The following is a 16296-nucleotide window of genomic DNA, read 5'->3' on the forward strand; positions in this document are numbered from 1 at the left end:
TCCTGGCTTGTTCCTGCTTGATTTTTCATGAGACCAGCATGTATCTTTTTAGCTTTGTCATAAATAATTGCATCTGATACGATGTCACCAGCACACTGTTTTTCAGTTATCCAAAGCAAAAGCAATTTCTCAACATGATCTAATGTCTTTGATCTCTGTTTAGAAATTGATTTAACCCCTTTTGCAATGTTAGCAGATTTAATAATGTCTTTATTTTTCACGATTGTCGATATCGTTGTTCTCGGAATATGGTATGCAACAGTTAAAATCTTGAACATGCATGCCACCTTCATATTTCTCAACAATCTTTTATCAGTTCCATTGTGATTCTAGTCATTTTTTTAGTTTTCTGTTGCTTTTCATTTGCCTTTTTGCAATTCATGATTCATAAAAATAATAAAATTTCACATACAAATTAAAACCAGAAGAAATTTAACCAAGTTATAAACCATTGCACTGCGAACGTCTAGTCTGGTCGAGTACACCAATAGTGCTACTTGTTCGTAGATGGCACGTATAATTGAATTAAGTTGTATATCAAGCAAAATATGTTTCGTCCAAACATATTTTGCTTGATTCCAAATTGGACATATTCTAAAGCAGACATATACCGAGGTACCACTGTATTATTGAAGGATGACAATATTTGTCTAAATATTAAGTTCTTTTTCTTTAGACAAACAGGTGAATTACACATTAGGAATTATACTTTGGATTTTACTTATTTGTTAACAGATTAACCATTTAAATATAATAATTCCAATAAAATATATCCAGAAAATTATGCATCTTTAATTTTACAGAATTCAATCTATAGTATGAAGCTGTGCTTTTCAATCCTTTGAAAGAATTTAAGAATATCTTCAGGTTCAGCATACAATCCATACAAATAAATTCTAATTAAAATTTTTGGGCTGCAATTTGAAAAAAACTGTAGAGCTATAAATTCCCACTGTCATTTGTTTGTCTGTATTTCCTTAGTCTTGAGAACAGAGTTATATATATAGCTATATGGAGGAAAGAATAAGTGGCAGTTACCCTAGGGTATAGCCATGGAAAGAAGGTGAAAGGGGAAAGAGGGAGGGAAGGAAAGGAGGAAAAGAAGAGAGCTCAAACTTGCATGCCCATATCATTTGATATACAAAATAAAATACAAAATAGATTGACTTTGAGACCAGTGGCACAGTGCTGAGTACATAGGAGCGTGTGTACACAATTACTACAATAATACAAAATTCCTGATTTAACTATGAATTACCACTAGTATGGCTGCCCGTCCACACACAAATGCTATACATTGGGCAGGAAGAAGAACATGTAGAAAATAAACCGACCACATATGATTACAATACATTGTAATATATAATAGTAGAACAATATGTAGATGCAGTCCATGCAAGAGTTGTCTAAGTATTGGCATCATGCTTGTTAGGTAATGTTCTTTTTTGCTTGTCTTGCCGTACTTTACTCATGGCTTTCATTGAAAATCTGACAAATGCTGTGAAGATACTTCTGTTGTTGAGTAGGGATTTGAACAGACAAGGCCAGGCAATTTTTTCCCTGATGGTAGAAGTGATCAGATCTCTGCATATCTGATCTAACTGCAGGCAGTCAAAGATAATGTGGAAAGGTTCCTCCAGGGTGGAGTTGTCACAAGGGCAAGTGCCTCCATCCTGCTTTAGGAACTGGACAAAATAAGACCCAAACCCACTATGCATCACCACTTCTCTCATCCATCACCCCGATCATCTGCTTATCTACACTGACGGGTAGATACCCAATCAACGTTTCGTCGGCAAGGTTTCAGTCTACCGATGTGGGCCGCTATTGCAACAATCAGGATAACTTTTGGNGAAAAGTCTTGAATATATCGATACATACTATCTTAAGCCAGAAAGGGGTAGTATAGTCCTCCATCTTTGTATTTCCATGATAACTGCTTGAGTATAAGGTAAACGTATTCTATCCTCCCAAACTGGGTGTTCGGTACCGAAAACTGCATCTATTTCTTCCTGAACTTTTCTCTGAATTTTGGGATACGCTGCTAATGCTAATATGGTCCACGATAATGATGCAGCTGTAGTATCGAACCCAGCTGCTAATATTGTGGCCATATTACCGACATAACCTAGAACTAAATTTATGCAAATTGTAATAAAGTAGTTATGAAATAAAACTGAATCCTCTAAACTTACCGGTATAAGGTGATTCAGGACTATTTTTACTTTTCTCTACTTCATAGATATAAGCTTCCGAAATATTCTTAATATTTTTATTATCGTATTCTTTAAAAATACTATCAAATTCTGCACTGTAAAGAAATAACTGAAGTAAGTATCATTAATCAGAAAACTGATCACATTGTATAATGCTTACATTAGTTTTTCATAAACGGCTGTCATTTTCTTCATGAAAGGACGATTCATTCCAAGAGAAACAAGATGCAAAATTTTAATCCAAGGGATAAATAAACTATAAGAAATCATGCCCAAATATTTTGTGTATATTTCAATAAACTCTTCGATAGTTTTCTTTGTAGGATCATGATAATCGAACCTTACACCTGACACAAAACTGAAGATAACGTTAGTTATGCTGGATAATGAAAGTTGGTGGAAGTTGAATGGACGACCTTTACTCTGAGCCAATTCTCGTAACAGCAGCAGTATTTCTTCCTACACAAAAATTATGATTAGCCTATATGAAACTGATGATTATGAATTTTTCTTTGTAAAATTAAATGTGAAAAGAAGTCACCTCAATTGCTAAATCATATCTTTCGTTAAATATCCTCAAATTATTAATGACAAATCGGCGATTTTCGACCCATTCTTCTCCACTGGACATTCCTATACCTGTAAAAAAATTAATTTTACAATTCTTTCGATTTTATAATCTTTGTTGATATTTTACACAAATGATCGACCCACCTCTAAGTTTAAAAATGAAATCAAAAGCAGTGATTGGAGGGCGACCAAGTAAGGCTGATTTACTATACGCTTCTTTCATCACATCATAACTAGATAATACTACTATTCTCTTGCTTCCAAGAAGAACACTGAAAATGTTACGATCAACATTTTATATGTATAATTGTATAAAAAAATTAATTAAAAACAAGTATTAAGCCATACCTGAAAATCCCACCGTATTTCAAACGAAGTTTATAAAGTTTTAAATGTGCTTCTTCACCAAGAAAAGGCAAATAACCTACAAAGGGCAGACCCGAAGGACCAGGAGGAAAATTTTTCGGCCTCGAAAAGTAATTTCTTAAAACATTAATTATTGTCAATATAACCACAACCAAAATAGAAACAAAATAATAATTCCAAAAGTTTGACATGGTGTCAATAATTTATATGTTAACCTTGACGTTCTGTTGTCTTGTAAATTAACTTCACTCGTTGTTTTTCATATTTATAAGTTATAAACACTAATCAATTAAAAATTTTCCTTCCCTGTGAAAATTAGTAAGATAAGTAATTAATTAATATATTACAGTTGTTCTTCCTTATTTCACCAAAGCTTCCTTATTACATCTAAAGTTTCCTTATTTATAAATAGTAGTTAGGATTTTTGTTTTTTTAAAAAAAAGCAATCAAAAGATTAAGTTCAAATACATTTAATTTTACAATTTTACTTGATAGTTATCATTAAAGTTAGAAGGAACATTTAAATACTGTAAGATTGATTGGTGATATGAAAATACATAAAACATCCCTTACTAGTATTTTTTCTAATATAACAATCTTAGATGAATATATACTCACTTTTCAGTCTTTTTAATAATTGAATAGAAACGAGTTCCTAACATAATTTATAGCTAATAAATAATCATGGTTTTGTCTGAATATTTAAAGTTTCTATAAGGTTCCCAGTTAATTTTAAACTAAAAATGAATTAGAAAATATTAAGTAGTATGTTTTACAAAATAATTAACTTTTGTGAATTAAAAGTGAAATATGTATGACAAAGTAATTCTGACAAAAATATTATAAAATAATTGTTTAATATATTGACAGTTATACACATACATATTAAATTTTATTCAGTATAATTTAACAGAGTTCTTAAATATTTAAAATAATTTTCATTTTCTGTCCAGGAATCTTTAATGATTAATGTAAGACATGCAAAACCATTTGTTTACTTATTTTGCAAGTCTTATCTTGGTCATCAAAGTATGAAACCAATTTTGCAGTTTCCTAACAGAAAATGTAAATTAAGAAAGGCAACTCATTAGTACCAGATTAAAAAATAACATTTAATCACAAAATCTATAAGAATGCTTTACATAACGAGTGTAATTAATAATAATAATTAGTTTAGTTGAATAGTTATATGGACAACATTTATTCTTCCATTCAAATTTAACAAAAATATTTTTCATCTGTTTTAAGAAATCATTATAATTAAATTACTGATTTAAAATTTTTTATAAAATACTTTTATATCAGCAGATTTGATTCGAAATATACAATAAATTTTATTGAACATTAAAAAGTAAATATAACAACTGTTACATTTATAAAGACAGTAATCCTACTAAAATTTTCAGTGTACTAGCATATTACATCTATAATTCAGGATTATTTTGTAAAATACTGCTAGAAGGAAGGATCTAAATAATTTCAAAAAATAATTTTGAGAATTCTTTAAACTAAGTAATCAGATTATAATGTTTATAGAAATATTGATAACAAACAAAATTAAAATAGATGAAAGCTTTCTTTAAAGAATTAATATAATTTTTATTATTTATTGTTTAAGTATTTTGGAATTTTTGGAATAATTATTTATTTAGTTAGAATGGAATGTATTGTACTTGATGGAATGTATTGTATTGTAGTTGATTAATTTAAATTAATGTATTCAATTTAATCTAAAAATACTTTCACTTTCCTGACTGTTAAAGACTGATAACCATACTTTCCTTATGTTATAATCAAATTTTGACCTTTTGGTTTTTTGTGCATTTCTTGACATTTCAACATTCCAGGAGAAAAAAAAATCCTTACGAAATTTGTATTATATCTCAGAAGAGAATAAACCAAAAATTTTGAAACTTGGCAGGTTTATTTCTATATATGAAGTATTGAAGACATTAAATTTTGGTAGTTAATAGTCAAAGAGTGGGAGATAATAAAGGGTCACCTGTCATATCTTGATTGAATACAGACTTAATGAAAGTTTCACTTGTTATTAGCATTTAAAATTTCTTTTATTTTCAAGAATAGGACTGAGTTTTTAAATTTTTTTTAATAATTAATAAAATCTCATAACAGATGACACCACAACTTTAATTTTAAAATAAAACTTTCTGGTTTTTATTTTTCTTTATTTGAAGAATGTATTTAGAAAATTCATTATTTAGATATTGCTTTATAATTCAAGTAATGTGTAAAAAATACTGTAATTATTTCATTCATTTCCAAATTATTGAAGAAGGATTGTAGTCATTTGAATTTCTTAATACTGTATTTAGATTAGAATGATAATTTTAAAATGTTTTCAATTATTTTCAAATACAATTTACTATTTATATAAAATTCATGACTAATTTGTAGTGGATAACATTAAATGATACATAACAATAATCACTTAGCAAAATTAGCTTTCAAATATAAAATTTGTAGAAAGACAAATCATTAAAAAAGTAAGTAGAGAGAGCAAAATATTGAGCTTAAACAGAATAAGTTCTAAGATAAAAATCAAGAATTGAAGCAAAAGCTGTAATAAAGCATAGCCCATCTCAACTGTATTGCATTGCTTGGTGCAATGTGTAGACACAATACACACAGAATTTGTTGTTATTGCATTTTTCTGTATGGTCATGAATAACAGAAGACTGGTGTTCTGACATATGAGGTAATATTTCATAATTTCCAATTTTATAAAAATCTGAAAATTGTAAAATGTGAAATGAAAGTGAATAAAACACATTTTATACAATGCATTTTAAACTAGCTAAAATGTAATTTTGTTACAGTGCAATAATGAGTCAATAGTTTTAAATATTTTATTTACAGAATAAATAAAAACTAAAATGTTTAAAACATATCCAAAAATTTTCTTATCTATAAATCTTTGAAACAGCATAAAATCAGAATCTATTAAATGAGTTATTCAAAATATAAAATGTTTTTGTCTCTCAAAACTTTTATGAAATATACTTGACTTGTTGATATGTGCTTCTTGTCTTTAATTACTTATATTTTTGTTGACATTCTTTTGAACTAAGACTTGTTACACTGAGGAAAGAGAAACACACAATTTCAAATTAAAACATATTTAATGTAACGTAATCTCGTATGCCACTACAATCCAGCATTTTGGGCCAACGCCCCTCCTCAATGGACATTACCTCTTTTTAATTGCAATTAAATTAATGTGTAATTTTTAATGCAAAAGTTTTAAAAAATATCTTACTCAAAATATTTCATTTACAATTTTATATTTTAATATACCCATATACAGTATTTCTTTTAACATTTTCAGAATAGACTTTTAAACCACCATTTTTTAAAATTTCTCAAATGTTTTCCTGTTTATTACAATGCAATGTTTTCCTGTTTACTACAGTGCATTGTAATAAACAGGAGGAAAACATTTGAGAAATTTTACTGGTAAGATCTGTAATCAGTAAGGAAATTATATCAGCAATTTAGAATTAATTAATTTGTTGATTTTAAAGGAAAAATTTTAAAAAAATAGTGGTTTAAAAGTCTATTCTGAAAATGTTAAAAAGAAATACTGTATATGGGTATATTAAAATATAAAATTGTAAATGAAATATTTTGAGTAAGATATTTTTTAAAACTTTTGCATTAAAAATTACACATTACTTTAATTGCAATTAAAAAGAGGTAATGTCCATTGAGGAGGGGCGTTGGCCCAAAATGCTGGATTGCCAAAACACACAATTTAAAATTAAAATATATTTCTCTTCCTTAGTATGGACATTCTTGTGAACTAGGACTTATTACATTAAGCTAATACTTTTGTTAACTTTATCGGGTTTCAATGGTCGTGTATATTTAAAAATATAATACTTGATTTGTTGCACCAAGCCTTTCAATTGTTCATAATAGTTAGACAGACAGATATTAATGGGGCCCACCCAGTGGCCAAGTAGAGTTTTCCAGGTTTTCTTCATATCTGTAATGCCTGAATAGGGGCCAGTTACCCTTAAAAAGACCTCCCGGAAGGCATCCATCTTGGGCAGATCACCCAAATGTTGTGTTGCCATAACTTAATAGAACAAACAGATATTAATGCATAGTTTATATGAAAAAATATAAATGTAATCATCAATTATATCATTGTTAAATATATCATTTTTAAAAAATATAATTTTAGTTTTATTTATGCTTTTAATAATATGATCATAAGCATATTTTTAAATTTGTTAGATGCATTAACATTTTACTATCCAGAAAGTTTATCAGAAATAGTTCTGTAAAATTTCAATGTAATAATTTCAAAATTTCATTAGAAAATTTTATGATGATATAATTATTCCAAAAATATTTAAACAATTCATAATAATTAATTTGGTTCCATATAAAATTATTATTAATTATTTAAACAAATTAGTCATAATTTTAAAACTATAGATGGAGAATCATATACACCAAGTGGAATTATCATCAAACTAAAGATTATATAGTGGAACCTCGGTATACGACCTTAATCCATTCCTGATGTTTGGACTTATACCGAATTGGACATATACCAAACCAACCTTTCCCAAAAGAAGTAATGTAAAAATGATTAATCTGTTCTCATGTAAGAAAAAAAAATGGCTGCCTTTAAACACTTCTCTTTCCTGGCTTGTTCCTGCTTGATTTTTCATGAGACCAGCATGTATCTTTTTAGCTTTGTCATAAATAATTGCATCTGATACGATGTCACCAGCACACTGTTTTTCAGTTATCCAAAGCAAAAGCAATTTCTCAACATGATCTAATGTCTTTGATCTCTGTTTAGAAATTGATTTAACCCCTTTTGCAATGTTAGCAGATTTAATAATGTCTTTATTTTTCACGATTGTCGATATCGTTGTTCTCGGAATATGGTATGCAACAGTTAAAATCTTGAACATGCATGCCACCTTCATATTTCTCAACAATCTTTTATCAGTTCCATTGTGATTCTAGTCATTTTTTTAGTTTTCTGTTGCTTTTCATTTGCCTTTTTGCAATTCATGATTCATAAAAATAATAAAATTTTACATACAAATTAAAACCAGAAGAAATTTAACCAAGTTATAAACCGTTGCACTGCGAACGTCTAGTCTGGTCGAGTACACCAATAGTGCTACTTGTTCGTAGATGGCACGTATAATTGAATTAAGTCGTATATCAAGCAAAATATGTTTCGTCCAAACAGGACATATTCCAAATTGGACATATTCTAAAGCAGACATATACCGAGGTACCACTGTATTATTGAAGGATGACAATATTTGTCTAAATATTAAGTTCTTTTTCTTTAGACAAACAGGTGAATTACACATTAGGAATTATACTTTGGATTTTACTTATTTGTTAACAGATTAACCATTTAAATATAATAATTCCAATAAAATATATCCAGAAAATTATGCATCTTTAATTTTACAGAATTCAATCTATAGTATGAAGCTGTGCTTTTCAATCCTTTGAAAGAATTTAAGAATATCTTCAGGTTCAGCATACAATCCATACAAATAAATTCGAATTAAAATTTTTGGGCTGCAATTTGAAAAAAACTGTAGAGCTATAAATTCCCACTGTCATTTGTTTGTCTGTATTTCCTTAGTCTTGAGAACAGAGTTATATATATAGCTATATGGAGGAAAGAATAAGTGGCAGTTACCCTAGGGTATAGCCATGGAAAGAAGGTGAAAGGGGAAAGAGGGAGGGAAGGAAAGGAGGAAAAGAAGAGAGCTCAAACTTGCATGCCCATATCATTTGATAGACAAAATAAAATACAAAATAGATTGACTTTGAGACCAGTGGCACAGTGCTGAGTACATAGGAGCGTGTGTACACAATTACTACAATAATACAAAATTCCTGATTTAACTATGAATTACCACTAGTATGGCTGCCCGTCCACACACAAATGCTATACATTGGGCAGGAAGAAGAACATGTAGAAAATAAACTGACCACATATGATTACAATACATTGTAATATATAATAGTAGAACAATATGTAGATGCAGTCCATGCAAGAGTTGTCTAAGTATTGGCATCATGCTTGTTAGGTAATGTTCTTTTTTGCTTGTCTTGCCGCACTTTACTCATGGCTTTCATTGAAAATCTGACAAATGCTGTGAAGATACTCCTGTTGTTGAGTAGGGATTTGAACAGACAAGGCCAGGCAATTTGTTCCCTGATGGTAGAAGTGATCAGATCTCTGCATATCTGATCTAACTGCAGGCAGTCAAAGATAATGTGGAAAGGTTCCTCCAGGGTGGAGTTGTCACAAGGGCAAGTGCCTCCATCCTGCTTTAGGAACTGGACAAAATAAGACCCAAACCCACTATGCATCACCACTTCTCTCATCCATCACCCCGATCATCTGCTTATCTACACTGACGGGTAGATACCCAATCAACGCTTCGTCGGCAAGGTTTCAGTCTACCGATGTGGGCCGCTATTGCAACAATCAGGATAACTTTTGGTGATCAGGCACATGTTCCCATTACCTTTTAAGTGGTAAAAATTTTTCAAGAATCGGGGCAGTCGTTTTTGAGAAATTGTTGTTTTAGTGTTACAACACGTGGCCTGGAACAAAGGCTATTGTTCATACCGCTCAATCCAACCCTAACCCAGAGACCCTAATTTACCCTAACCAGAGATTTGTGTGTCCTAGCGCACTTGTCATATTTCTGGTTCCCTCATCCATCACCATTACAGTGCACCATCTGCCACCCCAATCATCAAATTTACTTTTTGGTCTAATTATAAACATGTATGCAAGTGTACCAGGCACTCTTTCTCGTAAACAATTCTTTTATACCAAAAAAATAAATAATATATGTACAGTACACATATAATAATAAATACAGTATTGAGTTATTAATTATGTAGTTACACTTAAGCAATTTATAAATTCAAGTTATGTAAAGATCTATGGTCCACATTACTTATAAAACTCAGGGTATTACTGCACTTCTGTTCTTCACTCTTCTAGCTGTTTACCTGGAAGTGCTGCCTTAGGCCAACCAATATAAGTAAAGGGCATGTGATTGGTGTCTGTCCAAAGAAATCAGTGTCATTTTCTCAGGAGAGTGTGAGGATAGGTAGAGAATATGGACTGTTGTCCAGTAGTGGAAAAAGAAGATAATCCATTTCCATCAAAGTCAGATTATGCAATGTATTATATGGTTGATACTGAATTCCAGATTTCTCAAAAATATTAGTCCTTTTTTGGTTTTTGGATGTCTTGTACAGATAGTCAACAATGGATGAATGATGTTCTCTCTATGGATGATTGAGAGAATACTTGGTTACAGGCATCATTCAAATTTTTAGTGAGAAATTTTTGTGGAAAGAAGGAAGAAAAACTCCTTTAAAAGTCAGAGAGAAAATAAAGGGTGGAAGTGTTGCCAATTGTTGCTTTTTGCTCCCTTAATTTTCAAAAATATATTAATACTAACTAATTCATTTCCTTGTTTTGGACTCTAATTAGCATAAGATTTAGGTTTACATCTTAGATTTTAAGTTTAGGTTAACAACTCAGCAGTGAGTAATGACTATAGTCGTCAAGGGCAATCGTGTGGCAGTAGTGAGGGACAACTATACTCGTCAAATTCTTTTGGGTGGTATCACCAAAAACTAGCCTAAAACTACCGCAAAAAAAAGTTCACATAAAAAATGAATTTTTTAACAAGAAGAAAAGACTTTTCTTTACTAGACATAACTGTTTACAAAATCTTTTTCCATAACAGTAATGAGAAAAAACACGTGGAAAAATACTTTAAAAATTTTCCATGTTTATTCTCCACTACTAGGGGTAGAACCATACCCAACTAGTCTACTGTTGAAAGGTTAAGGTTTTTCACAAGTGATGTCACTGTTGATTATATATTTTTTTCTTTTTTATATAGCCTAAGTAAAATTGTTGTTATTGTATAATTTAGTAAAAAGAAAAAAATTTATCAATTTACATCAGATGAATTTTCTTGCTTCTTTTATTTTCCTCAGAAACAATATAACTTAATAAGAAATTATAATGGATGAGAAGACCAAACTAGAACTTCAGGAGTTAAAATCCCAGGGATAAAGGCAATACATGGGAAATAAAAACATCATACACAGAATACAGGTTAAGGATACTCAATTATAGATTTAAAAAAGACAAAAAAAGATATCACAAGAACAACACTTCATTCATTATTGCAAATCTTGATAATACTGTGTTATGATAAAATCTATTGGAACCAAGCAAGAGGTCAGAAGCCCTACATTAGTACATATGTAGATCCTGGAAATATATAAACAATATATCATAGTCATGGTTGTTAAGACAATTTCCTAAGAATTTCTATCAAATCCATGGAGGGTGCTATCTGAACAGTCAATAGTTTTATACTTTCATATATGTAACAAATATTTTAATATAGTTAGAGTTATTTTTTATTTTTAAATGTATTCACATTCAAACAGGAGCTAATTGAATCCATAGAAAATCTATATATGTTTAAATTTTAAATGTGTTCTTGTAGATTTTTCAAATTTCTTCAAAAGAAAATACACTCATGTTTGTAAAAATTGTAACACCATGAAGGAATCATGCAAATAAACTGAAACTTGCAGGAAATGAAAAGCAGGATATGACATGTAAATGATTATAATATTAACGTGATAGCACATGCATGGGCTGAGAAGTGCCCTATGAATGGTCATGTTAGCTGTATAAATAGTGGGCAGTAGCAGAAAGTTGGAAGTAGTGTATTGTTGTCTGCCAGTAATAAATGCTTCATGAGAAGTCACTATGTCTTGTCAATGACAAAGGGCTTCATATGAGCAGGTTATGGGGTTTTTGGATTGGGTGAATAATCATGGTAAAGGGGGATTTTCTTATCACAAAATTGCGGCTTGTGTGGGGCATAATACCATGACAGTGAAGGAAGTGTGGAAGCAGTGGACTGATGAGTGCAAATCTGGCAGTGGACAATGAAATGTTATGTTAGCATGGAATGACACACCTCATCCTCGTGATAATTATAGAATGTACAACTTTATCTCGACAGCACAACATTGGAGCACTGCTACAGGTGTGCCATTGCCTGCATCCACAGTTTGCCAATGTCTGCTGTGCCTTGGATTGCATGCAAGCATTCCATTGTGCAGGATTTCGCTGATGCAAAATCATCAACACCGCCACTGGCGTGCTGACTGGCAACTAATAATTTTTTCTAATGAATCCAGCTCTATTTCAACAGGACAATGCCTGTCTATATGTTGATAGAAATGTTCTAGACTTCTTCTCAGCATGACAGATACCACTTCTTCCTTGGTCTGTCCATTCACCAGACATGTTGCCTATTGAACATGTCTGGGATTTTATGGGTTGGAAACTCGCTGGTGATGCTTGTTCTGTAACCAATACAGATGAACTTTGGATTCAGATAGAAACAATCTGGAATGCCATTCCTTAGGGTAGACATTCAAAACCTGTTTGATTTGATGCCACAATGTGTAGAAGCTCTTATTGCAGCATGTGGCGGTTTCACTAAATACTGATTTTTGGGATGTAATATTGTTTGATTGCTCTGTAAATTTAACCATTTCTTTATATCACTATAGGTTACAAGTGGAATAAATTTCATTCATTTCTGATGATTCCTTCACGGTGTTGCAATTTTTACAAACATAACGTGTGTGTGTTAAAATTTTAATTAGGATTACAATTTAATTGTATAAATTATACTCTATGTTGAACCTAAGATCATCTTTCCAAAAAATTGAAAATATCAGATTACAATATCTAGAAAATAATATCATGTAATATGTTTTTAATATTTTCCCCCTAAAGAAATTTACATTTACAAAGAAACCTTTAGATTTTAAATTGTATTAAGATTCAAATTTGAAATTTGTGTAAATGAGAAAATCACTCTGTTATAAACATATATAATTAGCACATGATTATAACAATAGTAATAATTAATTTACCAATGGTGACATGTGCTTAATATGTTACAACATATACATCAAACTATACAACATATACATCATTTGCTACAATCAAGTGATCTTATTTGTTTCTTCAGCCTTGTAAAATTTATTAAATTTCAAAATAATCATTCCTAATAAAACTGATTTACAAATACCAATCTTGCTTATTGAAAAATTACTAAATCAAAATTGTTAATTAGTTTAGCAAATAATTGCTCTGTATTCCCTAAAAAGTAATTTTACAGCATTATTTTATAACATCAATAGTAGTAATAAAGTTATATTTATCTTGATTAATTTAATACATAGCAAAGTCAAATTCTTTTATTTAAAATAGTTTTAATATAATTCATTGACACAAAGTAATAAAATTTTTACTTCCTATAAATGTATTTGTTTTAATTATAAATTATCTAAAAAAACTATTTATTAATTTTAAATTAATTTAAGTGTAAATTTTATGATTTATTCAAATTTTAAGTATTCAACTTCTTTTTAATCTTTATTAAGCTTACACAGTCATTATAAGAGTGTTTGTTTGATTGTACTTAAATTAAAAAATGTAAAATGTCATTAAAATAATATACAAAATATTACTTATCATAATTTGTATCAGTACAATGACACCATGGAAAGTTACAACATGGCTGAAGCCAAGGAATCCAAATGGAATTAATGAAACTAAATTGTTGTGGAACAACATTTATACTGTCTTTGTGTTTCTTGACGGCTTTGTTGATGTGTGAAATAAGTTTTAACCACCGTGGATTTGAATTGACATCAAGTGGGTTATTTTCTGAAGGATCTTCAACTATATTATACAAAAGTGGTGGATTATGTTCATTGACAAATTTTCCAAAACAATGACATACGAAATCACATTCTGTTGTACCAGGATTCCATTTTGGAGTAAAATAATGTATTTTCCATATAGCATGTTCTATTTAAAGAAAAAAAAACTAAAATTACAAATGTGAAAATAATATGAATTACATTATTAAAATAACAATTTCTTAACCTAACCAACCAATTAATTATCACATATTGATGAAAATAACCAGGTTATGATTGGGCTAAGTATTTAGCTCAATCACAACTGAGTGATGTAATTCAAACATTTGAACTATAAATAAAAAAAAAAAAATGTTAACATTTCTTGATAGTGATTTAAATTTGTCGATTGTTAGCATTAAATTTTATACATCTGAAAAAAATATTGTTGTAATGAACTGTTACAATTTTAAAGTAAGTTAAACTTAACATATAATATCTGAAAAAATATCTCTGGAGTTTGATAGGGTAAGTAGCACATATTCATATATTATATAAAATTTACACTCAAGTTAAGCACAGAGCAGAAAATGTTCATGTCCGGAAAGCAATCAACATTTGAGAGTAATCAACCGGAAAGCAATCAACATTCCACCTACCTCTGCAATTCACTGCAGAGGTAGGTGGAAGTATGCAAATATGTTATGTTACTATCAATCATGGTTACGTGTTGCAAAATATGAAAAACAGGCAGTTGTATATAAAAAGCCAGCCTTCTGAAGTGTGAGAGGAGTTGCATGTAAGTGCCAAGAAAAAGTGTGGAGAACTGTTGTACAATTAGTGTGCATGACTGATGTCTTTTTATGGATTCCAGAAGACAAATGATAGACAGTGAGCACTGGCAGTGTGTGGGACGCCTTGAAGCAGGACATTCAATCATAGATGATGTTCTTTTCTTTGCTGTTCATCATTCCAACATTCCATGGTTATGGAAACATTTCCAAACAAGCCAAACAGTTGTCCAAAGACCTGTGGCCGGTCGCCCAAGGTTACAACCCCTGCAGAAGATCGTTACATTGCTGTTGTAGCCAAGCGGAGTCGAAGAGCAACCTCTACACATGTGACATCGATGTTTGCAGCAGCCATTGGTAAAACAATATCTGCTATTACTGTGCACCGAAGGCTACACATGAATGGACTGTATACCCAGGTACTACAAGTTTGTGTTCCACTATCCGTCCAATCTAGAGGCACACGATTAAAGTGGTGTTGGCAATATGTGAATTGGACTGTGTCTGATTGGGGCAACATTTATGTTTATGGATGAGTTGCGATTTTTCCTGGCGCCAGATGACAAATGTTTATGAGTATGGAGAGAAAAAGGCACATGCAATTGGCCCCAGAACATCATCAAGCATCACGCATTCTGAGGTGGAAGCATTACAGTGTGGGCAGGCATTTCATTGGGATATCGCACCAACCTGCACATCTATAGAGGGGGTTCTGTGACAGCTGTCCAGTATCAAGATGAAGTCCTTGAACTCATTGTGAAATTGAATGCTGCAGCAGTTGGTCCTGCTTTCGTTTTAATGGATGATAACGCATGACCCCATAGAGCTGCCCTTGTCGACGACTATCTTGAGAATGAGGGAATTGCGTGTATGGATTGGCCGGTGTACTCGCTAGACCTCAATTCCATTGAGAATCTTTGGGATGTCCTCAGCTATGCCATGTGTGCACGTTCCCCACCTCCTACCACTCTCACAGAGTTGCAAACTGCTCTACAGGAGGAATGGCACTTATTTGACTCTGGAGTAGTTGATCACCTCATGGAAAGCATGGTTACACACTGTAAACTTTGTGTAAGGATGAGGGGAGACCATTTAACCTATTAATGTCGGTTTTGTTTGTTTGTTTTGGATTTAAACATTGTTTTCTTAAAGTATAAAATGAAATCATTATTGAATTTTCTTAATGATTCCAATTTGTTTTCATCTTTCTATGTAATTCTTTGTGTTGTTTCATGCATAAACATATTTGCTACTGTCCTGCCACATTTCGTGTCAACCACAGCTGTATTTGTCGATTTTTTTGCAGTTTACCACTCCGTGCTTAACTTTTGGCAGTGAGTATATAAATTGAAATCCAATTGCTCTTTTTGTGTAAGAAAGTTTAATTAAAATATTAATCAACATTTAGTTACTATTTTATCAACAAATAGTTACATAAATATTTTGAAATGTTAGAAAAAATTTATAATCAAATAATTTTCAATCAGATTATTCTATAATTTAAATAACTTAGTTTCTTATATATTATTATGTTGTCTTCATTCTGTCCAATCACAAGG

General features: G+C 30.8%; 2 protein-coding genes across 4 annotated transcripts in view; both read right to left on the reverse strand.

Annotated features, from left to right (window-relative positions):
- The window catches only part of LOC111623338 (vitamin D 25-hydroxylase-like), a 10859-nt gene extending 6969 nt beyond the window's left edge, over positions 1-3890 (reverse strand). Inside the window, exons 1-6 of the mRNA XM_023365874.1 lie at positions 3135-3890; positions 2931-3058; positions 2758-2855; positions 2377-2675; positions 2196-2311; positions 1882-2134 (exon numbers count right to left, since the gene is read on the reverse strand). Of these exons, the coding sequence (XP_023221642.1) occupies positions 1882-2134; positions 2196-2311; positions 2377-2675; positions 2758-2855; positions 2931-3058; positions 3135-3343 (1103 nt within the window). The 5' untranslated portion in view covers positions 3344-3890. The remainder of the gene's footprint in view (positions 1-1881; positions 2135-2195; positions 2312-2376; positions 2676-2757; positions 2856-2930; positions 3059-3134) is intronic.
- A 9754-nt stretch (positions 3891-13644) lies between these two features.
- LOC111623343 (steryl-sulfatase-like) overlaps positions 13645-16296 on the reverse strand; it is a 32866-nt gene continuing 30214 nt past the window's right edge. For 2 of the 3 annotated variants that reach the window (XM_023365884.1, XM_023365883.1), the window contains exon 7: positions 13646-14115. In XM_023365884.1, coding sequence (XP_023221652.1) covers positions 13769-14115 — 347 coding nt within the window. In that variant the 3' untranslated portion in view covers positions 13646-13768. Of the gene's footprint in view, positions 14116-16296 lie in introns of all 3 variants that reach the window. The other variant, XM_023365885.1, reaches the window with a different exon arrangement.

This window comes from Centruroides sculpturatus, unplaced genomic scaffold (genome assembly GCF_000671375.1).
Source record: "Centruroides sculpturatus isolate CEXI.00-Female unplaced genomic scaffold, Cexi_2.0 scaffold339, whole genome shotgun sequence".
Classification (NCBI taxonomy): Eukaryota; Metazoa; Arthropoda; class Arachnida; order Scorpiones; family Buthidae; genus Centruroides; species Centruroides sculpturatus.